We start from the raw sequence: 27,991 nt of genomic DNA, 5'->3' as shown, positions 1-27,991 counted from the left end.
CACCTCAAGCGAAGACAAGTCGGAGTCTGTCTAGGAAACAACGATTAGTTTCCCCCAGGTATGGATACAATCTCTTTTTCAAGTTAAAATTGAAGTACGTCTGAAAGAGGAGAGCCAAAACCCGTGCCTCCTCAATTGCAACTCTCTTTTTCCTGAAAAGGGTTAATAAGCCCTAAAATTAAAAGGAATTACAGATACTAAAGTTCTCACCGGACGTTACAATGTACAATTTTTAACGATCTTTACTTATGTGCGAAGCCCAATTTCCTATAAAGGTAGCATTTTCTCGTCACCGAATTTTTAAAAGACGATTCTGAATGGATGACGAAACAGGTGAGTCTCCTAATTTGTAAATTTTACGACTTCAAATTTTACTCGCCTTACGGGCTTCAGAAGTTTTTTTTTGTCGTAGAAAAAAAACATATTTATAGGATTTATTACCAATAAAATATCCATCTCAGGAACTCTTCCTCTTGTAACAATTAATGACTTAACTGGAATATATCATGAACAACGATGGATAAATATGGCAAGATCAGAATGAACACCGTGAAATTAAAAAATGAATTAATTCTAATTTCGAAAATATATCGAACATCATGGATTTTATCTTAAAATAATTTTTGTGCGTGAATCTAATTTATTCATGAAGCTATGCTATCAAAAAATGGACTGAATTCGTTCACTCCCAATGGCAGGTGTTAAAATGCCCGAGATTTTTTTTTATGTAAAATGGTAAAGTTTTTTTATTCTATCGCCTTATATGTTTTCCGAAAGTTACTCTCGTAGCAAAGCAATCAGAAAGAAATGAAATTCGACCTGTTTCAAAATGTTTTAATCCACTCGCCTAAAATAACACTGAAATGATGAATCATTAATAAGAATAATTCCAGAGATTTTCAACACAACTTTCACCGACCCTGCCGTTGCAATTAGAATGACTTTCAAAAACATCTTTTGTCCTCCAGAAGGCGCAAATCTAATACAGTGCAAAAAAGTACGAGATTTTTTTATATAAAATAGTACAGTTTTTATATTCTATCGCCTCAGATGTTTTCCGAAATTACTTTTGTAACAAAAAGTTTTATTTCATTCGTCCAAAATAACATTGAAATGATGAATCATTTATGAGAATAATTCGAGAGATTTTCAACACAACATTCGTTGACCCTACCGTTGCAATTAGAATGACTTTCAAAGCATCTTTTGTCCTCCAGAAGGCGCAAGGCATGCGAGTAGAAAACAGAACAACAAGATTACAACATAAGGTACATCGATCTCTAAGTGTTACCATAGAAACACACCCAAACTTAAGATAGTCTCGATTGCGATAGCTCTCGTATTACAGCATTTATTTTGGATGTACTCCTTGTGACTCAAATAGTTACGTTTCTACTGAAAATACTACTTGATGGATCAATGCTATTTTTAAAAGAAAGATATATTGAATTGGCTACCTGAATATCGGAAAATAAAGATTTATCACTGAGGTGTTTGTGTTCAAATTGTTCTTAAAAGACTGTGGAAGTTTAACGTTACTAAATTATCCATAAACATCAATTCAGCTCCAGTTGGCCATAAAACACAACAGCGTCCAGTAGGAGAAAAACTTAACTGTCCATCATAGCATCCCACTGATCTAACAAAGCACCACTGTAAGGAATTAAGGATAGTGGCTATTTATCTGCAAGAGTTTGTTTATGGTGCAATATAATTCACCCTAAACATCATTTTAGCTCCAATTGGCCGTAAAACTATAACAAAGTATAGTTTGAGAATAATAATAAGTGTTTCCGATAGAATCCCGCTGATCCAACAAAGAGGTACTACTTTAAGGAAGGACGATGGCACATAATTTGTTATGAGGTCGTCTGTGGTGTAACATTATTCCCTCTAAACAACCTTTCAGCTTCAGTTGGCAGTTGGCACCCTGCTCTGAACAAAAGTGCTTCACACCTCAGGAGAAGACCGATGGGAGTTTGTTTAAGAAACAACGAGTAGTTTTAACCAGGTATGTGTATCACTGCTCCGCAGTTTATTGCACAATCTCCTTTACAAATTAAAATTGAAGTGTGTCTGAAAAAGTTAAGCGAAAACCCATGCCCCCTCAATTGTAGTTCTCTATTTCCCAATATAATGGTTAAAGAGCACTAAAATATAAGGAAACCACAGATACCAAAGTTTTAAATGGATGTTACATTGTACAATTATTAATGATCTTTACTTGTGTGCGAAGCCCAATTTCCTATAAAAGTAACATTTTCTCGTTACCGAATTTTGAAAGTTGATTTTGAATGGATGACGAAACAGGTGAGTCTCCCGATTTCAAGAAATGTAAGACTACAAATTGCACTCGCCTCATGGGCCTCAGCAGTTTTGTTGTAATAGGAAAAATATACTCGTGCTTATTTACAGCAAATTGCACTCGCAATCATGTTATTACCTATACTTAAAGTCTTTTACAAGCTGTTAAAAGTAACTAACGTTTTCACGCAGTTTCACATTTTTTCCCGCAAACTGATCAGAAAAGATTAAGACTTCAAAAGGAGAGGGAAAAAAGGCAGATTTTAAAGTGACAAAATTTCGTTTTTCTTCAATAACCTATTAAGGAATTTTTTCTCAAAATTGTCTTTAACTCAAACATTAGCAATAAACAATGTTCATCTTGTTTTCGCAGGTGTCATAGATCTGATATGCTTCTCATGGCTCGTCGACAAGCTTCATTTTTTATCGTGCTATTTTTCATTTCTCAACTGTTCCGTAACAATGCCAGTCAGCAGTGTGGAGCCGGCGGTGACCTATACTCTATTTACCAAATGATGCTGAAGGGCCACACTTACAAGTCGTTCAAGACTGCATCGGGTACTCTAGAATGCAGAGAAGCTTGTCTTGCTGATGTTAAATGTCAAAGTTACAACGTCGTTATGTTTATTGCAATATGCGAGTTAAACAACCGATCTAAAGAAGCTAGACCAGAGGACTTTGTCAAGAACAAGGACAGATATTACATGGCGAAAGGTCCAAAACGAGGTGATAGAAAATGCAAAGATTTAAAAGAAGTATTACAGTTAAGGAGAGGGGGAGGGGAAGGGGGGAAGGGAGGTAAGGGGGGGTAGGGGGGGCGACATTCAACTGATAGCTCGCTATGCGAGCGCAACTTGAAGTGTACCCAATGTGATACTCGGCATTGTCTGACACATATCTTTATAGAAGTGTCAATAGACTGCCAATTATAAAGTAAGTCATATAAACATTCCACACACAGTATATCATAAAGGTGATGTAAACAAACAATATGGGTAATCTGACTTTCGTGGATTTTACGCTGTCAGCAATGAATCTTTCTTACTCTTATTCTGCTAACATTGATCGCTTCAATTGCAGTTCCCCTTGGATCAATTCGTGAGTTGCCTGCGGAATCGTGCAAGGAGATCAAGGCGAGTGAAGGAGGAAAGGCGGTCAGCGGTAATAATTATTGGATGGATTTAACCAGATCTGGTAACTCTATTTTAGCTGGCTGTGACATGAAGACTGAAGGTTGGTACAAGACATGGTTCTTAGCATTTTGTTGCCATGCCAACGAGAAGACTTTTCTTAATCGATATTCTTTGTCCCTAGTTGCAGACTATTGTGTCAAACACCAGTGCCAAAACAATGCAAAGTGTGTGAACGGTGAGACGAACTACGCGTGTGCGTGTAACTCTGGTTGGACAGGAAAATATTGTGAAAAAGGTTAGCCATTTGTTGAGAAAAAGCATTTTATCTTCATCTTCTGTAATCAATTCTCTTTCAAACAAAAAAATTATCTTACTCTCGATTTTTATTCAAATGATTCAGAAGCCTTGTAATAAATTATAATAATGTCAGAGGAACTTATAAAGCTTTTGAAACCCTTTACCCTAAGAGATTCTTGCAATTAATCGTAACGATAAGAATTAAAAATTTTCCGTTTTCATTTCTTTAACTTTGTAGCCGAACACTGTGATAATTACAAGAACCTAAGTGATGCCAATAGAAAGAGCAGTTACGAAACACCCATCAATACAGAATTCTGCGACAGAGGACTCCTTGAGGGATGGTATCGTTTTGTGGGAGCTGCAGGAACAAAAATGCCAACAACGCGTGTGCCAACATTCAGATGTGGTACATACTTGTCAGGTTGGTTGGGTGGTGCTCATCCTTCAGTGGAAGATGGTGAAGTTTCCAGGACGATATGCTTTGGTGATAATAAACTCGGCTGCAGGCACAGAACCCAAACTTCTGTGAAAAACTGTGGATCTTACTTCATCTACAAACTTCATTCCCTAAGTCGTTGTTCCTTACGCTACTGTGGTACAGACTGACTTTGAAGCAAATGCACTTCACGTAATAAGAGGATTCATAAAGAAATAAATCCTCAAGTTCATGTTCATAAGGCTTAAGTGTGTTCTACATTTCTTTATCAAAATCATTTTAAATAGAATTGATGTGCTTTAATGCTAGTCACGAACCACCAAAATGTGTTATTTAGAAGAATTACAAAATCAAGAATGAAAATACAGTTGGTAAACCCTAAACTTGAGGGTAAATAGTTCATGTGCAATATTGCAATTGCAATATGAATGCATTCATTTACGAGAGATGCGTTGAGGATGATCTTAGGTAATTGAAAAAGATGCAAGGCAGGAAACGCGATAGACTTTATTAATTACTTGAAGACTTGCTTTTGAATAATCTTGTGTATGTCGAAATGGGAATTTTTTTTTCGAAAATACTGAACAGTTCTTTTAACTTTTAACTTTTAACGGTAGCTCTTTCAGAGAGCATAGAACTTCATTTCATAGCCTGACGCCGATTCTTAAAAAAGCACTTTTTTTGTACCACAAGGTTTAAGGGTTTTTAGAAAAATATTATTAGAAGTAGCAAAACTTGCCTTCTAGAATGGGCTTATGATGTTTCCGCAACAAACTACGCATTTTCATTGAATCTGAGTGAATGTTAAGATCGTGCATCATTTCAGATAAATTTTGATTATGCAAAAAGAGTAGAGTTAGAAGTTTAATGTTATTAAACGGAGGGATGGTGTATTCATTTATCTTTGCAAAATATATGAGACGATGTGTCCGTTTTGGAACTGTCCAAATTTTACACTGAAACGGGTCTTGTGTTGCAGCTAATGTGGTTAGACGGTAGCTATAACCTTACGATAACGAAAACAAAGGTTTCAACGAACGAGAATCCAATGCAAACATAACAGTCGCGCAATGGGTCCGTTATAATTTTCATATTGCCAGTCTTGTTTTTGCTTTGCCCAATCTTAACTTGCCCGATCTTAACCGCCAAAGTATGAAATTTGAGGAAGAAACTCGTTTTGAAAAGAGTCAACAAACCGAGGGTACATACTTAGTATGCGGGAACTGTTTCGCGTAATTCAATATAATTCGTTAGTGAAGTGAGAAATAGTGAAGTTGGTCAATTATTGACAGCTTGCTAATTGTCGCCTTTATAATTATAAGCTAGAGACCAACACTTTCCTTGAGAGAGTGGAGTTAGTCCCCGAGCTAGCACGTTGTATTGGGTTTTTAAGAATGGAAATGAAGAAAGTTACAACTGTGCAAGGAGTGTTAGAAATTCATTCAACAACAGGCATAAATGACGCCAAATTTGATATGTAATTGCAACTTTTGTTTTGTTATATGACACCAATAGATTCCAGGTTGCAGTGCGTCTACAGTGCGTCTTCCAAAAGGAATATGATTGATCTTCTTTCAAACTAAAAATTTTAATTTAAAAATTTAGACCTAACCAAGAAGTACGGGCTACGCTCATTTCTCCCAAGACTCTGATGCCCAAATGTTTCCCGAAGGTTCCTATAATACGAAAACTGACACCGATATTAATCTCGACGCATTTTCATTAATTTTATTCCATTCGATCTTAAATTACACTCTAAAGTGATGAAAACTTAATGAGTTTCATTTAAGAGATAAAACAACATTAAGCAATCTTTGCATCAGAACTGACTTATTAAAATATTTTACCCTCAAGAACCCGCTAAACACGCCAATACAAAAAGAAACGACTAGATCACATGATAAGTTGTGTCGGGTTCTTCGTGTCATTACCTTGACACACCTAGCCTCTATATAAATACACGTAGACTCAATTCTAACTACATTTACTTAATTTGCATATTCCATCCTCCATTAGGACACATCGTATTAACTACAAACGGTTCTTGTTGGATCGATGTTACCTCAAAAAGAAAGAATGATCAAAAATTCAGCAAAAACTAGAGATCAATCTCGGAGTTTTTTTTTGTTCAAACAGTTCTGGAAAGATTGTAGTAGCTCTTTTGTTCATCATTCTTAACCCTTTCACTCCCAAGATCTCATTAGTAATTCTCCTTTCCGTCTTCTATACAATTCTTATGATGTTAGCTCGGATAATTTGTTATTGGATCAACTACTAATCCCTTTATTGATATTTGTCTTTTTTCTCATCACTTGTCTGCTTGATATTGTATTGATCTCATAAGGAAAAATTCTTTTTTGGTAAGCCATGGGAGTTCAGGGATGAAACAGAGACTGCCTTCATCCCACGCAAGTGGCAAGTGTTTTAAGGTCTGAAATTTTTCTTCGTGTGACAAATATACAACGCCTATAAGCAACAACTATGCGATATTATCGTTATAATTGTTTTCCAAAATTCTTGTTTCGAAACACAGTACTTTTTGAAGTGATGGAAAATTGATGAAATTTCAGTGAGAAAATATAATAACATGATAGGTAAGCTATTCATCTCTATTGAGTCGTCTTTTGATAATATTCAACCCCAAAGGTCCTCTTAACAGCTAAATGAAAATGACTGATGCAGAGCACAAAACTACAACGTAGCCTAAATCGAGTTCTAAGTATCTTCATCCCAACGTGCAAAAAATGTGCACAGTTGGAGTTCTAAGAACTAACCGTTAAGAGTAAAAATCCTCTATTTTCAACTGTTAGCCGTAAGAATAGAAATTAAAAATCCTCCCATTTACAATGTGTCATTTTGGAGCTGTTAAAATCTTAAAATAACATGGGCATTCATTACCTTGTGGCTAATGTGGTTACGAAGGTATCTGCACTAATAACGAAAACAAAGACATTTGGCACAGGTCCGACGGAATCATATTCCTCAATAGGGAAGTGTGGAATGAGTTGACAGAGAAGTGACAAGTTTGCTTTAGGATCTTCAGTTTCTTTATTCAGTGTATGACTGGTGGCTGTCCTGAAAGGCATAATTAGTTTACCTAGCTGAGGAGGAGAAGCCAATTGAAATATTTAAGGCAAGAATTAAAATTGGACAAGAACACCGCTCTATTTCAGCTTTCAAAAGAAATCTGATATATTTTCTCAGTCCTAACTACAACGCCAAGAAGTTCGAGCTTATGTCATCTTATCTTACCACTACGCGGAAATCAGCAAGAAAAGCAGACAATTGCTCTATATCAACCCAACAGGAACTCGATCAGGAATTACCCCTTTTGTTTGACTCTTATGGTGTTTGAAAACAATGACTTTTAATTACAGACTTTTTTTACTTAATAGAAATCATTTTTAACATCTAGTCAAACGTCATGGAAAGAAATTAACCACTTGCCAAAACATGGCCACAATTTTTACCGTTAACCATAAAAGGCATACACCTATAGTGACCTTCATAGTCGTGATCCCGAAGAATTCAACCTGATCTGTTTTATTTAAGTCTATATTTGAGCGAGTTGGGGAGTTTCAAGATTATTTCAAGATTTATTTTGTTCCAACTTTTAAAAGCGTCATACTAGAGCTACTCTAAACTAATTCAGGAAACGGAAGCCTCCATAGTCTCAGTTCATCATCCTTTTTTTCCAAACTAAAGAGGCCAGACCAGAGGATTTTGTCAAGAACAAGGACAGGTATTACATGGCGAAAGGTCCAAAACGAGGTGATAGAAAATGCAAAAATTAAAAAGCAGTGTTACAGTAAAAGGGGGAGGGGCGACATTCAACTGATAGCTCGATCTGCAAGCGTAACTTTAAATTTTTACCCAATTTTTACACAAGTGTCTGTACGCATATTTTTACAGAATTGTTTAAAGACTGCTAATTATAGAGTAAGTCCTAAACACGCAAATTATATCTTAAAGGTGATGAAAACAAACAATATGGGTAATCTGAATTTCGTGGATTTTACGCTGTCAGCAATGAATCTTTCTTACTCTCATTCTGCTAAAATTAATAACTTCAATTGCAGTTCCCCTCGGATCAATTCGTGAGTTGCCTGCGGAATCGTGTAAGGAGGTCAAGGCGAGTGAAGGAGGAAAGGCGGTCAGTGGTAATAATTATTGGATGAATTCAACCAGATCTGGTAACCCTATTTAAGCCCGCTGTGACATGAAGACTGAAGGTTTGTACAAGACATGGTTCTTAGCATTTTGTTGCAGTGCCAATGAAAAGACGTCTCAAATTGATTTTCTTTTTCCCTAGTTGCAGACTATCGTGTCAAACACCAGTGCCAAAACGATGCAAAGTGTGTGAACCGTCAGACGAACTACAAGTGTGCGTGTAACTCATCTGGTTGGACAGGAAAATATTGTGAAAAAGGTTTGCTTTTTGTTTAGAGGAAGCACGGATCCATTGTAATCAATTTCTTTCACAAAAAAAGTGGTTTTACCCTCGATTGTTATTCAAATGATTCAGAAGCCTCGGACTAAGTAACAGCAACGTCAGGGGATCTTATGAAGCTTTTAAAACCCTTAACCTTGTGAGCTTCTTGCAATTAAGTTACATTTGTTACAATAAGAATTAAAATTATCCGTTTTCATTTCTTTAACTTTGTAGCCGAACACTGTGATAATTACAAGAACCTAAGTGATGCCAATAGAAAGAGCAATCACGAAACACCCATCAGTACAGACGCGACAAAGAACTCCTTGAGGGATGGTATCGTTTTGTGGGAGCTGCAGGAACAAAAATGCCAACAACGCATGTGCCAGCATTGAGATGTGGTACATACTTATCAGGTTGGTTGGATGGTGCTCATCCTTTAGTGGAAGATGGTGAAGTTTCCAGGACGATATGCTTTAGTGATCGTGTAAATGGCCCAAACTTCTGTGAAAAACTGTGGATCTTACTTCATCTACAAACTTCACCCCCCACCTATGTGTTACTCACGCTAATGTGGTACAGAATGACTTTGGAACGAATGCACTTCACGTAATAGGAGGATTCATAAATCCTTAACTTCATCTTCATAAGGGCTTCAGTGTGTTCCACGTTTCTTTATCATAACCATTTTAAATGCAATTGATGTCTTTTAATGCTAGTCACGAACCACCAAAATATGTTATCTAGAAGTATTCTCACTCGTAATGTTAACGAGGACCACTCGCATAGAAAATCAAGAATTACAATTCAGTCGGTAAATCCAAAACCAGATGGTAAATAGTTGAACCGCAATGCCTCTGCATTCATTTATTAAAGATACATTTATGATCTCTAAAATACTAAGCAGTATGTTTTTTAAAATCTGAATTTGAGTGGTTTTTTCGGTTGTAACTCCCTTAAAGAGCATTCAACTTTATTCCATAGTTTGGTACCGATTCCTAAGAAAGCACTTTTTGTACAAAAAGGTTAAGGGTTTTTTAAAAAATATTGTTAGAAGTAGAAAAGCGTGCGTTGTAGAATGAGCTTTTAATGTTTCTGCAAACAGACGTTGTAGTGCGTCTGCAGTGCGTCTTCCAAAAGGAATATGATTGATCTCCTTTTAAACAATAAATTTTAAATGAAAAATTTAGACCTAACCAAGACGTGCGGGCTACGGTCATTTATCCTGACACTCTAACGCCCAAATGTTTTCCGAAAGTACCTGTAATACGAAAACTGACAACCAAGATATGAAGCTCGACGCATTGCCATTAATGTTATTCCATTCGATCTTAAATTACACTCTAAAGTAATGAAATTCATGACTTCCATTTAAGAAATCAAACAACGTTAATTTATCTTTGCATCAGAATTTAAATGACTTTTTAAAATATTTTAGCCTCAAGAACCCGCAAAACACGCCAATAAAAAATGGGAAACGACTAGATCACATTGTAAATTGCGTCGGGTTCTACGTGTCACCAAATGAACACACTAAACCTCTATATAAATAGATGTAGACTCAGTTCCAATTGCCCTTATTTAATTTGCATATTTCATTCTCCATTTTGGACACATCGCATTAACTACAAAAAGTTCTGGATGGATCGATGTTACCTCAAAGAGAAAGAATGAATAAAAATTCAGCAAAAACTAGAGATTAATCGCGGAGTTTTTTATGTTCAAACAGTTCTGAAAGGATCATAATAGCTATACGTTCATCATTCTTAACCCTTTCACTCCCAAGATCTCATCAGTAATTCTCCTTTCTGTCTTCCGTACAATTCTTATGATGTTAGCGCGGATAATTTGTTATTGGATCAACTACTAATCCCTTCATTGACATTTGTCTTTTTTTCTCATCACTTGTCTGCTTGATATTGTATTGATCCCATAAGGAAAAATTCTTTCTTGGTAAGCCATGGGAGTTAAGGGATTAAACAGAGACTGGCTTCATCCCACGCAAAAAGGCAGGTGTTTTAGGGTCTGACTTTTTTCTTCGTGTTACGAATATAAAACGCCTATTTCCAAACAATAAACAATTATGTGATATTATCGTTATAATTGTTTTCCAAAAGTTTCTTGTTTCGAAACACTGAAAACAAGAACTAACTCGACTTTCTATATCAACTTCTTTATATTCGACCAGAGGCGAAGCTGTAAAAGTGAGAAACATATATTTTAAAAAAATGATGAAATGCCAAACAGTACTTTCAAATAATGGAAAATTGATTACATTTCAGTGAGGAAAATATAATAACATAGGTAAGCTATTCATCTCTATTGAGACGTCTTTTGATAATATTTAGCCCCAAAAATCCTCTATTTTCAACTGTTGACCGTGAGAATAGAAATTAAAAATCCTCCCATTTACAATGTGTCATTATGTAACAGTTAAAATCTTAAAATAACATGGGTATTCATTATCTTGTGGCTAATGTGGTTACGACGGTATCTACACTAATAACGAAAACAAAGACATTTGGCTCAGGTCCGACGGAATCATATTTCCTAAAGAGGGAAGTGTGGAATGAGTTGACAGAGAGGTGGCTAGTTTGTTTTAGGATTCTCAGTTTCTTTATTCAGAGTATGACTGGTGGTTGTCCTGAAAGGCATAATCAGTTTACATCGGGCTGAGGAGGAGAAGCCAACTGAAATATTTAAGGCCAAAATTAAAATCGGACAAAAACACCGCTCTATTTCAGCATTCAAAAGAAATCAGGTATTTTTTCTCACTCCTAAAAACAACGGCAAGAAGTTCAATCTTACGTCATCTTATCTTACAACTTCGCGGAAATCAGCAAGAAAAACAGAAAATTTCTCTATATCAACCCAACAGCAATTCTTTCGGGAATTACCCTTGTTGCTTGACTCTTTTGGTGAGTAAGTGTGTTTGAAAGCTATGAGTATTAATTATAGACTTTTTGTACTCAATTGAAATCATTTTTAACATTTCGTTAAACGTCACGGAGAGAAATTAACCTCTAGCCAAAAAGTGGCCACAACTTTAACCGTTAACCTTAAAAGGTATACCCTTATAGTGACCAACACAGTCGTGATCCCGAAGAATTCAGTTTGATCTGCTTTATTTAAGTCCATAATTAAGCGAGTAATGGAGTTTCAAAATTATTTCAAGATTTATTTTCCTCCAACTTATAAAAGCGTCATACTGCGAAGAGCTGCTCTAAATTAATTCAGGAAAAACTATCTAAAAACGGAGGCTTCCATAGTCGCAGTTCATCACCCTTATATAATATGCCCTGAAATAACACAAGTAAGTAAGTAGTCTTAGCAGACAATTTAGCAGAACCATCATCAAATGTTGCTTATTTGCGGAGGTTCCTTAATCATGTAGTTTTTCCCGATGTGGAATTTAAAAGATGATCAAACTATATAGACGACTAAGCGGATTCACCAGATCGATATCGGGAGAGAACTCTCTCGAAAACTATTTAACATCTTTGCCTTACCCGTACATGTTAAACGAAGAGTATTTCATTAATCGGTATAATTGTCTTCTTGAAATCTCGTAAAAAATTGTTCAAATTTTAGGGGAAATTAAAATTCTTTTTGTTTCTTCCCCAATTTAATCCTTTCCCGCAACCTGATCCCTGGTGGAAAAGTTTGCAAAAGGATATTGGGGAGCGGCAGCTTTTAAGGTGACAAAATTTCTTTTTCTTCAATTACTCATGATTTCTCCATAAAAATGTTCCACAAATGATTCTTTTTCTCTTGCCTCAAATTTTCTTCGGAATGGAAAAACTGCTAGTCTACATTAGATCTCTTGTTCTGCATGATATTTTCTCTCGCAATTATTTAAAGCATGTTTTTATTTATATATTTACTAATCATGAATATTTGGACTTTATCAGCCTTCCATGCTTATTATGACTTTTCCAATACTCCACCCTTTACATCACTTATTAGTTAATAAAAATGTTCATCTTGTCTCTTCAGTTGTCATAGATCTCATATGCTTCTCATGGCTAATCAACAGGCTTCATATTTTGTCGTGCTATTTTTCATTTCTCAACTGTTCCGTGACAATGCCAGTCAGCAGTGTGGAGCCAGCGGCGACCTATACTCAATTTACCAAATGATGCTAAAGGGCCACACCTACAAGACGTTCAAAACTGCACCGGGTACTCCGGAATGCAGAGAGCCTTGTCTCGCTGATGTCAGATGTCAAAGCTACAACGTCGTTATGTTCATTGCAATATGCGAGTTAAAGAACCGATCTAAAGAGGCTAGACCAGAGGACTTTGTCAAGAACAAGGACAGATACTACATGGCGAAAGGCCAAAACGAGGTGATAGAAAATGCAAACATTTAAAAGAAGTATTACAGTTAAGGAGGGGGGGGGGTGGGAAGGGGGCAAGGGGGCAAGGAGGGAGAGGGGGGCGACATTCAACTGATAGCTCGATATGCGAGCGCAACTTGAAATGTACCCGATATGATACTCGGCATTGTCTGACACATATCTTTACAGAAGTGTCAATAGACTGCCAATTATAAAGTAAGTCATATAAACATTCCACACACAGTATATATTAAAGGTGATGTAAAGAAACAATATGGGTAATCTGACTTTCGTGGATTTTACGCTGTCAGCAATGAATCTTTCTTACTCTTATTCTGCTAACATTAATCGCTTCAATTGCAGTTCCTCTCGAAACAATTCGTGAGTTGCCCGCGGAATCGTGCAAGGAGATCAAGGCGAGTGAAGGCGGAAAGGCAATCAGCGGTAATAATTATTGGATGGATTCAACCAGATCTGAGGGTCTGAATGGGGGGGTCAAAATGTCGGTTGTCGGTTAAAATTTCATTACTTTGTCGGTTGTCGGTTGTCGGTTAAGATTTTTGACCTTTATCGGTTGTCGGTAAATCTCAGTTAATAATTAAAAATACACGTTAATTATTCACATTTATTATGCAATTTGCCCAGTTTTAAGACTTTAAACTCTAGACGAAGTGTAATACTTGTAATAATTCATTATTTGTTTTCACTTAAACCTCGTTAACGCTGTTTTTTAATTTAGCAACGTGCTCATCTACCCCACTTTTGTTTGCAAATCTAGTATACCGATAAAATTCACCAAAGCTTTTATTATAAATGCGAATTTGCTTCCTGTCGACTACGGAGCATCGAAGTAAATCAAGAGAGGTAAATTCTGCAAAGAATGAAACACCCACTTTAGCCCCTGGGATACCTAATTTTAATTTGTAAGCTACGGAAGTCTTTTTTCCGTATATCGAAGCCTCTCTTCAGACTCGTCGGTGTGGTGAACGGCGTAGACAGCTGGCGGCAAGGCCCCAGCCTTATCTTTTGTGGTCTCACTCCTAACTGTCCGTTGGCGTACTGGTCTGTAACTCTCTAGCCACTCTTTGATCTGTCCTTCCATCCCTGGTGTTATGTCCTCACTTGGCAAAGGTGTCATCGTAGCTATAGCAGAAAGGGGCATGGCGGATTGAGGTACCGGATAGTAGGATTTGTCATGCGTGTGGTACTTTGCTGCCCATCTAGATGTGCGCTTCAGAGATTCCTTGCAAATTGTTCCAAAATCCTGGGCATATGTGAGTACCGTAAATGTCTCGCGTTTAAGGTGCGAAACAGCGTGCAAATTTTCCACTTCTGTTGTGAGCAACGTTTCGAGCAGCAGATCATCTACAAATTGGGGGTTAATGTCCATCACGCTCTTGTATAGCCTTTCTATGCCCTTTTTAAGCAAAGACACAGATACTTGCGTCTTCTGTGATACAGTTCCCTGTGGACCATTGGTTGGATACGTCTCGCTCAACTGGTAGCGTTCTTTCACCTTACTCACAGTGTCTTTTACATAGCTGTCAATCTTTGTCACGTTCTCTTTTGCTTGTTTCAAGGACACTCCGTCTGGTTTCATACCCTTAGAATGAATTCCAAAGGTATCGTAAAGGGAGCCAAGAATCCCCAAAAAAGATACCGTTTCTGAGAGGCTCGTCACTATCTTCAGTTTTCCAGCGGAAACATCTGTAACAAACAAGTTCTTGTCTACAGAGCATATCCCTTCGATTTGTTTGAATGAGCATGAGTCTTGTGTCCCATCTAACTTTTTGAGATCTTCTTCCCTACCTGAGAAGATTGAGAATTTATAAATTTTTTGTTGTTTTCTGTGTTTTCAACCATGATTTGGGCTTTAAAAATAGCTCCACGGTTTCTTTTACCAACGCTACAAGAAGACGGCGCGAACATTGGTTGTCTTGGTTTATTTTTAAAAATACATTTTAGCCCGGCAAATTCTTTATTTTAGCACGCAAAATGCGCCACAATGCCCATCAAAGTGATAATAATACAGTTTTTTTAGCCGGAATTTAAAAGAAACTATCTTTACATAGCGAACGCACCAAGTGAGCGTTTTTCGTTGTATAAACAAGGCAGTGTTTATAAACAAGGAATACCGCAGAATTTCCAAAGTAGCGAAATTTATGACTTTTGAAAATCAGGTAAACGAACTACAAGTGCTAATTCAGCCCTACCATCCTGAAACTTTTGAAGTTCTCCTTGTTGCCTTTTGTTTCTCTCGATGTCACCTCCTTCAGTCATGATCCTCTTTGCCAGATTTTCATCTTCTTTTGCTTCTTCTCGTGATTTCCGTTTCCTTCTCACTTTTGACTCGTCACCTTTCTTCTCAGTGTCGTTCATTGACTTCTGCTTGCTTTTATCAGATGTAGCCGGCGCCTTCAGCAACACTACTGGCTTTCCGGTCCAGTTTGTGACCACTTGGATAATGTGTACTAAAATATTAAATACCGTGTGTTTTAAGTTTTCTCTTTAGTAGGCTTTCGAGAAACTTACACAGTTCTTATCAGCAAATGCTCGTCAAGATGTATAAAACGTGCACATCGAGCGAAATCTCTCGTGCGTAGCTTCCCTCGAGGAGAGAATTGAATATTATTTGAACGTCTGGTTTTCAGAAACGAATAAATTTAAGGGCGTGTATAAATAAACGGAGTCTTTAATATGTTAAGCTACACTGTTGTTCATTCACCAATTAATCAGAAAGAAGCTTATAAACTGATTTACTCGCTACTTCTTTGTAGAGATTTTTCTTCTCAATTGTCGCATTCAAATGGACGGTGAAAAAGAAAAAAAAAACATTCCGCTCCACAAAACAACAAACAAAAAACGGTGGAACTAGAGTTTAACCACGTTAATATTTGAGCTTAATATTTAACTACAGAACTAAAGTGATTCATCAAACTCCGCTGCACGCGTTCCACACTTACCGTTGAGCTCACTGCTACTTTCATCCGATATTAAATTTGGAAGTTCAAGCTGCCATTGCCCATCCGTCAGAATTGCAAAATTTTCGCATTTGCCCGCAGGCGATTTCGCCAGGCGAAATAACTTAAACGAAAATCCGCCAATTCCATATTGATGTGCCTGCTCCTTTAGTCCTAAAAACTCCGTAAGATGTTTTTTTAGTTCAGATACTCCTCTATGAGCTTCTTTGTCTACTGAGGCCCTGCTTCGATGACGTTCGATGGCGACTTCTTCACCTTTTCGAAAAAAACTCACGATGACTTTAGCAATCCCAGTCATGACCCGACCGCATGAACAAACAACGAGCAATAAAAAGACAACAGCAGGGCGTCTCGTCGGCTCGATTGTGATCCGCTGTTCTTGAAATGAGACAGCAGGGCGTCTTGTCAGCCCGATTACGAGCCGCTCTTCTTGAAATGAGCCCACGCTGCTCACCGAAAAGAAGGATCCCGTGGATTTAAAGTAATTTGAAGACAAGAAATTCTATAATTCGGCTAAATTTGGAATTAATGTGGTTATGTCGGGTGAAGAAGGATTTTCTGGGCTAGAAATCATCAAAATGCTGTTCTTTCTGAATACAAACATCCCTATCACGTCTGACCATGTCGGTTGTCGGTTAGAATTTATTTGTCGCTAGTCGGTAATTTTTTACCCGTTTCGTCGGTAGTCAGTAATTTTTTACGCCCTTTGTCGCTAGTCGGTTAACCCCATTCACACCCTCAGATCTGGTAATTCTATTTTAGCTGGCTGTGACATGAAGACTGAAGGTTTGTACAAGACATGGTTCTTAGCATGTAGTTGCTGTGCCAATGAGAGGACTTTACTTAATCGATTTTCTTTCTTCCTAGTTGCAGACTATTGTGTCAAACATCAGTGCCAAAACGATGCAAAGAATCATGCACTTTTGAACAAAAATGATCGTTTTATCGCTTTTGACTGATATTGCCACACATACTTGCCTAAAACCAATTAGGATGCGTTTCGTTTGTGGTCAGGGAATCTTAGAATTAAAAAAAAAAACCAAAAGAAACTCAAGGAAAAACAAGTGGTAAATGGCGACTGCCTTCCATTATCATGTGCATGTATAATCCGAAAGAATATTTCTCTACGAGATTGCCATTACCAAATGGTCTTTAACTGGCTGTGTTCAATCACCTAATTCACATAGGTGGGAAAGATTTCACCTTTCATTTAGGAAAAAAACCGCATTTCCTTCCTTAGGACATTCTTGTAAGGAAATTCGGAACACAAGTTCCCATCTTAAAGACGGGGAGTACTGGATTGCTCTTAAGAAGAAAGGAAGCCTTCTAAAGGTCTACTGTGATATGACAACCGATGGAGGTAGGGAAGGGATGTTTAAGAGAAAATGATAACGATAACGGTGTTTTTTTTACTTCTGCACAAACTGTCCTTCTATAATAAATGGAGTGCAATATCATTTTGGTTGATCAAGAATTTCATTTAATTTGATTTCTTTTTCCCAGGAGGTTGGCTTCTGGTCTCCAACGTTGTCGTCGGCAACCTATCCTCGCTACGGTATTCATACGAATCATCATACCATGAAATAAGCAATTGCCACTACAAGTCGTTGTTATTCACGACAGATGCCATGAAGGAACTGAGAACACATTTGTCTTTCACTCAGTTGAGATTCCATTGCAGCAAAAACAAGGGACGTACTCTCCATTTGACCACGGCTTCTAACAGCAGTGGTGAAGCAGTAGTACAATACTTCAGTGGTCAGACAGATGCCAATCCGAAAGCGTGTGGCTCGTTTGTGAGGATGAATGATGACAACTCGATGTTAGCTGCTGATTGTTATCAATGGCGTAATAAAGAGTGGGGATACTCTTATAAGGGAAAAAATAGATTTCGTGTCGTTGCTTCACGCGGAATATATTACTGGTATTTGATTGGGAGCTTGTGGGAATGTGACGACATCTCCAATGATAAAAGTGCAGAATATTTTGGATTGTTCACAGGTGACTTCTGGAGGGCTTTTGTTCGTTAAGGCCAAATACAATTAGTAACTAAACAGTTCTCACTGTCTTGAAAAAAGTCCAACGGCTCACCGAGATCAGTGTCATGTTTTCTCGTTTTCTATCCTTTTGTTGCTAAAGCAAGCCTCCGCTGTTGAAATAAACTGTCATTAGAACTATCGGGATAAAAACTAAGCGCAATTTTTGGCGTGTGAAATGATGATACTTGAACCCCGATGCAACCGTATAATAATTATTTTGGAAACGGTGAAAGGACTGAGCGGAGTCCAATTCGGTCTGTAATCATATGAGTGAGTAGCCAAGTTATGGTAGAAAGAGAAATTTGCATCAAAAGACTGACAAAGGAGGCGTAAATTGTTCAGCTGTTTGATATAATTGATTGATTTAAACTACAACTTTGAATGTGATTGGCTTATTGAACTGTCTGATAACAGTGTTTTGACGAAGGGCTAACGCTCAAAACGTCAGCTTTTATACTCGTTACGGTGTCAAATTTACGGTATCAACTGAATTGATAATACTCAATAATCCTGTCTGATAATAACTTGACACGTCAGTTGGTGGAAAATAGGTCTTTTTTCCAATTGTTACAATGTGGAAATTACGATTTACTCAGTAATTGGCCTGTTTAAAGGCTTCTTGAGAAGCGAAAGTCGTTTTAATTGCGACACAGAAGCGAAACGATAAGGTTATGATTGCTCCTGAACGAAATCCAATATATAATTTGTTAATGGTAGTAATTTTTTAGTTTAAAAATTTCAGACGATACTCTACCTGTTCTATTATCACTAAGTACTCCTGATAAGTATCCTCTTTGGGAACGAACTGTGTAAACTTTAGTACAAGGCGATAAAGGATTTATCACAAATAAAATATCCATCTCCGGATCTTTTCCTTAATTTTGTAACAATTGATGAGTTACCTGGAGTATTTCATCGAACAACTTTGGATAATTATGGCAAGATTAGAATGACCAGTGTGAAATTAAAAAATGAAATAATTATAACTATGAAAAATATATCGAACTTCATGGATTTTATCTTTATATAGTTTTGTGATATCCTTGTGAAACTAATTTATTCATAAAGCTATGTTGTCAAATAGGGACTGAATTCGTTCACTCAAACTGGCAGATGTTACAATGCCCGAGACTTTTTTATGTAAAAAAATTAAAGTTTTTATATTCTATCGCCTCAGATGTTTTCTGAAAGTTACTCTTCCAACAAAACCAACAGAAAGAAATGAAACTCGACCCCTTTCAAAAGTTGTAATCCATTCGATCTAAAATAACATTGAAATGATGAATCACTTATGAGAATAATCTGAGAGATTTTCAACACAACATTCGCTGACCCTGCCGTTACAATTAGAATGACTTTCGAAAACATCTTTTGTCCTCCAGAAGGCGCAAAGCACGTGAGTATAAAATAGAACGACAAGATTACAACATAAGCTACATCGGTATTTAAGTGTCACCATAGAAACACACCCAAACTCAAGATAGTCTCGACTGCGATAGCTCTCGCCTTGTATTCGTATTACAGCCTCTATTTCGGATGTACTCCTTGTGACTTAAATAGTTACGTTTCTACTGAAGATACTCCTTGATGGATAGATGTTTCTTGACAAAGAAAGAAATATTAAATTGGCCAACTGAACATCGGAAAATAAAGATTTTTTTTTTTTTTTAGAGGGCACGGTAACGAATCCTGCAATCTGAGTGGTTCTCAACCCGGTCAGTATTTTCCTATCTCTGCCCACGGGCCACGGTAACGCTTTCGTGAGTCGCCGAGTACATCCCAAATTTCGTTGCAGTATTTTTAAGCAAAAACTACCTTAAGCCGACTTATGAATCCTCTCTTTTCTCTCTCTCAAATCACTTTGGTTGACAAAAAAGTGTTGATTTCATTACGTTGGTTGACAAGCGGCCTAAAAACCGTCTGCAATTGATTTTAATCATTCACAAAAAGTACCTAGAAAGTTAAAATGTGAGGTATTTGGTTACAGTTAAACTGAACAATGGAACTTTCATTCCTTTAATTCCTTTTGAATTTTCTCAAGCAATTTGTTCGTAGTGAAAGAGCGAGCGAAGTTTTAATTTTAGTTCGACAATAAATATACGCTCTCAGTGAGTCTTTCCATGTCCGTTCAGTTTGGACATTTGGAACATAAATTGCACAACAGAAACTGAAGGAACTTATTGAGAAAAAGCCGCATTAAATCCCCTTGTGTCTCGTTGGAGTGTGCCGTTCGAATTTAGGTTTTGTGGAGGAAAGGAGATTTACACACGCCGTTGCAGCAAACAAACGAGCAAACTCTCACAACCTCAAAATAAAAAATTTGAATTTACTCACAATTACTTTCCTGGCCGTTTACTTATTGAACAGAGGTAAATCTTCGTACGTGAATGAATCGTCGATGAGAGTGAATAATACTTTCCGTTAGATCATTGACTGTTTTTTAAGAAAACATCGTCGTGACAGACCTTGCCAAACTAGTTCCGTTGTTTTTCAAATCTTCTTGCGCTTTTTTTTCTTACGCGCTCTCTAATTGATAGGTGTCAGATTGTGACAGATACTTGTAAAAATAATGTTTCAAACTTTGTTTGGAAGCCTTTTAAATCAACTTTATCATTACGCAAGTGAAAATGTTCCAGTGAAGCATCTCTCTTTAATTTGTATCACCTCTACTTTAACTACCATTTACTTGCTCAAAATTTGTTCAGTTTATGGAAGATCTTGCCGTATTTATAGCCCTAAATCATTCGGGTTCTTTCAGAATGTATTTCGTTAAGTTCAAAAAAAAATATATGTTATTTACCGGCTAAGGGTCGGTCCGTATGGTGAAAAACTGTGACCTCGGCCTTGAAAATGCTGCCCTCGGCCTACGGCCTCGGCAGCATTTTCAAGACCTCGGTCACAGTTTTTCACCATACGGACCTCCCAGCCGGCAAATAACATATATATCTCCGAAGTGTTTGTGTTTAAATTTTTCGAAAAATACTGTGGTAGCTTTACATAACTAAATTATTCATAAAGACATCATTTAAACAGAGACTACCTTCAGCTCACACAAATTAAAGTGGCAGGTGTTTATGAAAACGTAAAATTTTTCAATGAATAACAATTTTTCGCAGCTGTCGTTTTCAATGTTTTCCGAATGGCAAAAAAAAACACCTAAAACTAAAGCTCGACTTTTGAAAATTACTTTTATTCTGTTTTCACTGGGTGTGAAGCTTTAAAAATGACTTAAACCTCTTATTTAACAAATAGAAAAGCCTGGACTGTGCTCTGTTCTGTTATAAAGCACTTAGGAAGCGGCTAGAGCACGAAAGAAGTGTAGGGAGAAACACGAGACGTAGTAGAGTGTTTTTCCCACTTCTTGAGTGCTGTAGCCGCTTCCTAAGTGCTTTATAACAGAACAGAGCACAGTCAAGGCTTCTCTATTTGTTTTATAATAACGAATCCGTTGAATTCCCCAAGCATCGCTTTCAATTTTCAAAACAAACTTTATTTCCAAAGCGAACAACAGTGTCGTCAGCATGCTCTATACTCTCATAAAGCACGCTGCAATAAGCCAATCAGAATCCCTGTTAGAATGGTTCAAATAATCTGATTGGCTGCATAAGACTAAAGCTGTCAAAAGTGTCAAACCATCAAGGTTCACATTCTGCGATAGTTTACAAACTAAAATAGTTCGGCAAGTCGAATCTTATACTTTGGCCTGAAATTTTTAAGTCTCTAATACAGAATCTTGAAGTGAAATGTTCAGTGAACTTCAGCCGAATTATGGCTCATAAAAACACGCGAGTTTTTTCACATGAAAAGGTAGAAAACAAACTGTCCAAGGGGAGTGTTTTTTGAATGAACGACAGCCAAATTCACCGGAACATGAAGATCGCTCGGGATGACAGCACGGCAAAACTCGGCTGCAGTGACAGATGTGACTTTCCACTCAACGCACCGGAAAGGATATCAGAGCAAGCTCTTATTTTTTTCACTCGAAGGGCGGCCGATGTAGATTCTGAGGCTTGCTTTACTGTGTTGACCAGAGATCGCCATGATGATCGAGCCGCAATGGTCTTCAGCATGATCATATTCGCTCAGACATCGTCATGATTAGAATGAATTTTAACAGTTATGCCAGTTTGGTTGTATTTTTCATCATTTCTGTTTTGTTCTGTTTTGTTTTTGAACACTGAACTTTATATACTATATGAGTGTTAGCTGTGTTTGATTTTTATTTCCGTAGGTAAGCTTGCAATCTAACTGAGCGTGAATTGATCTTTAAATCTCGGAATGTCTATTTTGTTTTCCTTTGAGGATTTCGTATCTACTCACCTTGTAATAACGTAAATTACGGCACTTGGTATGTTTACAAACCTTTATTTGGTTCTTCTGTTGCTACTTGCCGGCTCGCTTGTTCCGAAATTTCACTTTCAATTATCGGAAAAAAGCTTAAAAGAAGTCCCGTAAAAGGTCGAACATAGTACAATTTGGCAAATGGCGTGACAGCTTTGGCTAAGCTCTATGCTCAATACTCTCATAGAGCACGCTCTTTCAACCAAAGACAGCGCGCGTTATATCCGAACTTTATTATAATGATAGATAAAACTAAAAGCTGGAAACGACCCCCACGTACATAGATACGTTTTAATATAGTTTTTAAAAACTCCCTTCAGTTGAGAGTCTCCTTAAATTTGCAAAACTTGAACCAAACGTTTTTCTCTTTTGATTTCTGTTTTCTTTTTCTCTTTAGTTTTTAATTTTTTGTCGCCCAAAGGTGGACCTTTTTGCACGATGTAAGATTTTTTGAAAACCACATTTATTATTTTTATATTTTATTATTTTTATTTTTTCAAAAACATCGTGAGTTTTATGTTCCGATATAACAAACGATTGATGAGTTTTTAGCCAGGCTGGCAGCATGACATCAAAAATTATCCCTCAAGGGTCTCAGAGCTCTATCGTAATAATAAACAAGAAGATATAACCAACTTCAGTTAATATCCCGAGACAATAGCACTGATTCTAGCCAATAACTCGTTTCTTTACTGTTTTGCAGGTAATTTAGTGTTAAAAACCGAGTTGAAAACGTAAATTAGACACCGTAAAGGGTAAAAAAGCAGACGTTTCAAGCTATAGCCCTTCGTTAGAGCGATAGGATAATTTTTGATGTCATGCTGTCAGCCTGGCTAGAAACTCATCAATCGCTCTGACGAAGGGCTAACACCCGAAACGTCAGCTTTTTTACCCTTTACGGTGGCTAATTTACGTCTTTAACTCAGTTGTTAACACTAAAATTACCTGCTTTACTCTCCCACCGACGCAGCACCACAGTTTCTTTAGAATATTACTCCTTTATTTCTTTATTGTTTTGTCTACCTGCTGTGGTAAACGTGGAACAGAAGTAATCATTTTAGTTCACTGAAAGAAAAAGCTTACAATAAGCTTCTCATAATGGCAACATGGATACCACGCTTCTCCTTTCCACGTGGCGCCTGATATGAAAATCATTTAAACAGAGACCAACTTCAGTTACGCAACGTGGCAGGTGTTTAACGTCTACGTTTTTTTCCCTATGAAAACGGAAAATTCTATATTTCAATGAAAACAACTTTTCGCAGCTATTGTTTTCAATGTTTTACGAAAAACTAAAACACCTAGAACTAAAGCTCGACTTTTGAAAATAACTTTTATTCTCTTGCACTGGGTGTGAGGCTTTAAAAATGGCTTAAAAACTTATTGATAGATGAAAACAACAGCTGGAAACGACTCCCACGTACATAGATACGTTTTGATATAGTTCTAGAAACTTCCTACAGTCGAGAGTCTCCTTAAATTTGCAAAACTTAGGTTGAAACAAATGTTTCTCTCTTTTGATTTCTGTTTTCTTTTTCTCTTTAGTTTTTAATTTTTTGTCGCCTAAAGGTGAACTTTTTTACACGGTGTACGATTTTTTGAAAACTATATTTATTATTTTTTTTTATTTTTTCAAAAACATCGTGAGTTTTATGTTCCGATATAACAAACGATTGATGAGTTTCTAGCCAGGCTGACAGCATGACATCAAAAACTATCCTTTAAGGGTCTCAGAGCTCTATCGTAATAATAAACAAGAAGATATAACCAACTTCAGTCAATATCCCGAGACAATAGCACTGAGTCAATCCAATAATTCGTTTCTTTACTGTTTTGTCTACCTGCTGTGGTAAACGTGGAAGAGAAGTAATCATTTTATTTCATCGAAAAGAAAAGCTTACAATAAGCTTATCATAATGGCGACACAGATACCACGCTTCTCCTTTCCACCTGGCGCATGATATGAAAATGCGAGGGTCAGTTTTTCACGAGTCTAGATCTAAATCGGGATTTGGATTCCACTTGCTAGCAACCTTGCCAAGTTTATCAAAGTTAACTACAACAACGTCTATATTGAAAAATAAGATAACCAAAAATACAGCCGTCTCCCATAGATTCCCTCTGAGTCAACAAAGATCCCCCCTGTAAGAAAGACGAACGATGGCTATTTATCTACTAAGAGTTTGTCCCCGGTGTGATATAATTCCCTCACAAAAATCAATTCAGCTCAAATTGGCCATAAAACACAACAACGTGCAGTAGGAGAAAACTTTAATTGTCTACCATAGCATCCCGCTGATCCAACAGAGATGCACCACAGGAATGAATTAAGGATAAGGGCTAATTAGTTCTTATCTATAATTATCTGTAAACTACCTTCCAGCTTCAATTAGTTGTTGGCAACCTGCTCTAAACAAAAGTGCTTCACACCTCAAGAGAAGACCAGTCGGAGTCTGTCTCGGAAACAACGAAGGTATGTGTATAACTGTTCCGTAGTTTACTATATAATCTGTTTTTGAAGTTAAAATTGAGGTACGTCCGAAAAAGGTAAGCCATAACCCGTGTCTCCGCAATTGCAGATCTCTTTTTTCCTGAAAAGGGTTAATAAGCCCTAAAATTAAAGGAAACTACAGAGACTAAAGTTCTCAACGGACGTTACAATGTACAATTATGAACGATCTTTTCTTGTGTACAAAGCCCACATTTCTATAAAGGTAGCATTTTCTCTTCGCCGAATTTTTAAAAGACAATTTTGAATAGATTACGTAACAAGTGAGTCTGCCGAATTTTTAAAAGACGATTTTGAATAGATTACGTAACAGGTGAGTCTGCCGAATTTTTAAAAGACGATTTTGAATAGATTACGTAACAGGTGAGTCTCCTAATTTCAAGAAATATTAATTTTTTAGACTACAAATTGTGCTCACCTTATGGGCTTCAGTAGTTTTGTTGTCATAGAAAAAAATATACTCGTGCTTATTTACAGCAAATTGCACTCACAATCTTGTTATTACCTATGTGCTTAAAGTCTTTTACAAGCTGTCAAAAGTAACTGACGTTTTCGCGCAGTTTCTCATTTTTTCCCGCAAACTGATCAGAAAAGACAAGACTTCAAAAGGAGAGGGAGGAAAGGCAGATTTTAAAGTGACAATAATAACCTATTAAGGAACTTTTTTCCAAATTTGTCTTTAACTCAAACATTACCAATAAACGATGTTCATCTTGTATTTGCAGGTGTCATAACTCTGATCTGCTTCTCATGTCTGGTCGACAAGCTTCATTTTTTACCGTGCTATTTTTCATTTCTCAACTGTCCAGTGGCAATGGAAGTCAGCAGTGTGGAGCCGGCGGCGACCTGTACTCCATTTACCAAATGATGCTCCAGGGCCACACTTACAAGTCGTTTAAGACTGCACCGGGTACTCTGGAATGCAGAGAGGCTTGTCTTGCTGATGTCAAATGTCAAAGCTACAACTTCGTTATGTTCATTGCAATATGCGAGTTAAACAACCGAACTAAAGAGGCCAGACCAGAGGACTTTGTCAAGAACAAGGACAGATACTACATGGCCAAAGGTCCAAAACGAGGTGATAGCACATGCAAAGATTAAAAAGCAAAATTGCAGTAAAGATAGGGGAGGAGGGGAAGGGGGGAGGGAAAAGGGGGGAACATTCAACTGATCTGCGAGCGTGACTTTTAATGTACCCAATATGGCGCTGGGCATCGTCTGAAGCATATTTTTTGCAGAAGTGTCTATAGACTGCTAATTATAGAGTAAGTCCTAAACATTCCACGCAAAGTATATCTTAAGGGTAATAGAAACAAACTATATGGGTAATCTGACTTTCGTGGATTTTACGCTGTCAGCAGTGAATCTTTCTTACTCTTATTCTGCTAACATTAATCACTTTCATTGCAGTTCCCCTCGGATCAATTCGTGAGTTGCCCGCGGAATCGTGCAAGGAGATCAAGGCGAGTAAAGGCGGAAAGGTGGTCAGCGGTAAAATTTATTGGATGGATTCAACACGATCTGGTAACCCTATTTTAGCTCGCTGTGACATGAAGACTGAAGGTTGGTACAAGACATGGTTCTAAGCATTTTGTTGCCATGCCAATAGGAGGACTTTTCTTAATCAATTTTCTTTGTCCCTAGTTGCAGACTATTGTGTCAAACACCAGTGCCAAAACGATGCAAAGTGTGTGAACCGTGAGACGAACTACACGTGTGCGTGTAACTCATCCGGCTGGACAGGAAAATATTGTGAAAAAGGTTTGCCTTTTGTTAAAATCCTCTCCCCTTTTTAGGAGCATGTTAAACAAATAAGATGAGGGATGCTTAATTAAGATATGTTTATCCACAGATGTCAACGAATGCGTGGAAGGTCTTCGTGGTTGTGATCCCAACGCCATTTGTGATAATACTGTGGGTTCCTACAACTGCACATGTAGACCAGGATTAATTGGAGACGGAAGAAACAGCTGCATAAGTACAAGTAAGGATGTAAACCACTTTGTGTGGAGACGTTGTTAGAGGGATAAGCTAGAAATTACTGCGTACGATTGTACATTTGACTACTACAATAGTTGAGTATTTCTTTTTTTTTTTGTTCCACAAATCCCGCAAGAATTATGCACTTTTGAACAACAATCATCATTTTATTGCTCGTGACTGATATTGTCACACATACTTACCTAAAACCAATTAGGATGCGTTTCGTTTCTGGTCAAGGAATTCTAGAATTAAAAGAAACTCAAGGAAAAACAGAAAATTACTAATCAGTTAACGCACATTGGTGGAAAGATTATGCTTTTCATTTAGAAAAAACCGCATCTCCTTCTTTAGGTCATTCTTGTGAGGAAATTCGGAACGCAAGTTCCCATCTTAAAGACGGGGAGTACTGGATCGCTCTTAAGAAGAGCGGAAGCCTTTTAAAGGTCTACTGTGATATGACAACCGACGGAGGTAAGGAATGGATGTTTAAGAAAAACTAATAACGATAACGGTGGTTTTTTTTTTACTTCTGTACAAACTGTCCTTCTATAATTAATAGAATGCAATATTATTTTGCAAAATAAACAATTTCATTTCATTTCATTTCTTTTTTCCAGGAGGTTGGCTTCTAGTCTCCAACGTTGTCGTCGGCAACCTATCTTTGCTACAGTTTTCAGAGGAATCATCATACCATGAAATAAGTAAATGTCACAACAAGTCCTTGTTACTCACGACCGATGCCATGAAGGAACTGAGAACACAATTGTCTTTCACTCAGTTGAGATTCCACTGCCGCAAAAACAAGGGATGTACTTTCCATTTGACCACGGCTGGTAACAGCAGTGGTGAAGCAGTAGTACAATACTTCAGTGGTCAGACAGATGCCAATCCGAAAGTGTGTGGCTCGTTTGTGAGGATGAATGATGACAACTCGAAGTTAGCTGCTGATTGTAATCAATGGGGTGATAAACAGTGGGGATACCCTTTTAAAGGAAAAAGGAGAAATCTATTCGTTGCTCGTGTCCACGGGAAATATCGCTGGTTTTATAAAAGGGAGCTCAAGATGGGAATGTGATGACTTAATCAACAATGATACAGAACATTTTGGATTGTCCACAGGTGACTTCTGGAGGGTTTTTGTTCGTTAAGGCCAAATACAATAAGTAACTAAACAGTTCTCACTGTCTTGAAAAA

At 37.3% G+C, this 27,991-nt stretch overlaps 3 protein-coding genes across 3 annotated transcripts; 2 read left to right on the top strand and 1 right to left on the bottom strand.

Annotated features, from left to right (window-relative positions):
* The first annotated feature begins 9 nt into the window (after nt 1-9).
* On the top strand, nt 10-27,872 carry LOC131788965 (protein kinase C-binding protein NELL1). Its single transcript, XM_066166355.1, has 8 exons — nt 10-58; nt 1,910-2,011; nt 2,678-3,030; nt 3,385-3,537; nt 26,459-26,575; nt 26,667-26,798; nt 27,149-27,268; nt 27,415-27,872. Exons 3-8 carry the CDS (start codon nt 2,694-2,696, stop codon nt 27,870-27,872), a joined length of 1,317 nt encoding a protein of 438 aa, XP_066022452.1. The 5' UTR covers nt 10-58; nt 1,910-2,011; nt 2,678-2,693.
* Nucleotides 13,278-18,722, top strand: LOC131796272 (uncharacterized). Its single transcript, XM_066167504.1, has 3 exons — nt 13,278-13,388; nt 17,166-17,285; nt 17,429-18,722. The coding sequence occupies exons 2-3, from the start codon at nt 17,270-17,272 to the stop codon at nt 17,953-17,955; spliced, it is 543 nt and encodes a 180-aa protein (XP_066023601.1). The 5' UTR covers nt 13,278-13,388; nt 17,166-17,269; the 3' UTR covers nt 17,956-18,722.
* Nucleotides 14,994-16,223, bottom strand: LOC131785989 (uncharacterized). Its single transcript, XM_066167499.1, has 2 exons — nt 15,908-16,223; nt 14,994-15,415 (listed from the first exon to the last, which is right to left on the bottom strand). The coding sequence occupies exons 1-2, from the start codon at nt 16,221-16,223 to the stop codon at nt 15,105-15,107; spliced, it is 627 nt and encodes a 208-aa protein (XP_066023596.1). The 3' UTR covers nt 14,994-15,104.
* Nucleotides 27,873-27,991: the final 119 nt, after the last annotated feature.

This window comes from Pocillopora verrucosa, chromosome 5, assembly GCF_036669915.1.
Source record: "Pocillopora verrucosa isolate sample1 chromosome 5, ASM3666991v2, whole genome shotgun sequence".
NCBI lineage: Eukaryota > Metazoa > Cnidaria > Anthozoa > Scleractinia > Pocilloporidae > Pocillopora > Pocillopora verrucosa.
The sequence above is the reverse complement of the archived record's forward strand: the minus strand, read 5'-3'. Positions and strand labels throughout refer to the sequence as shown.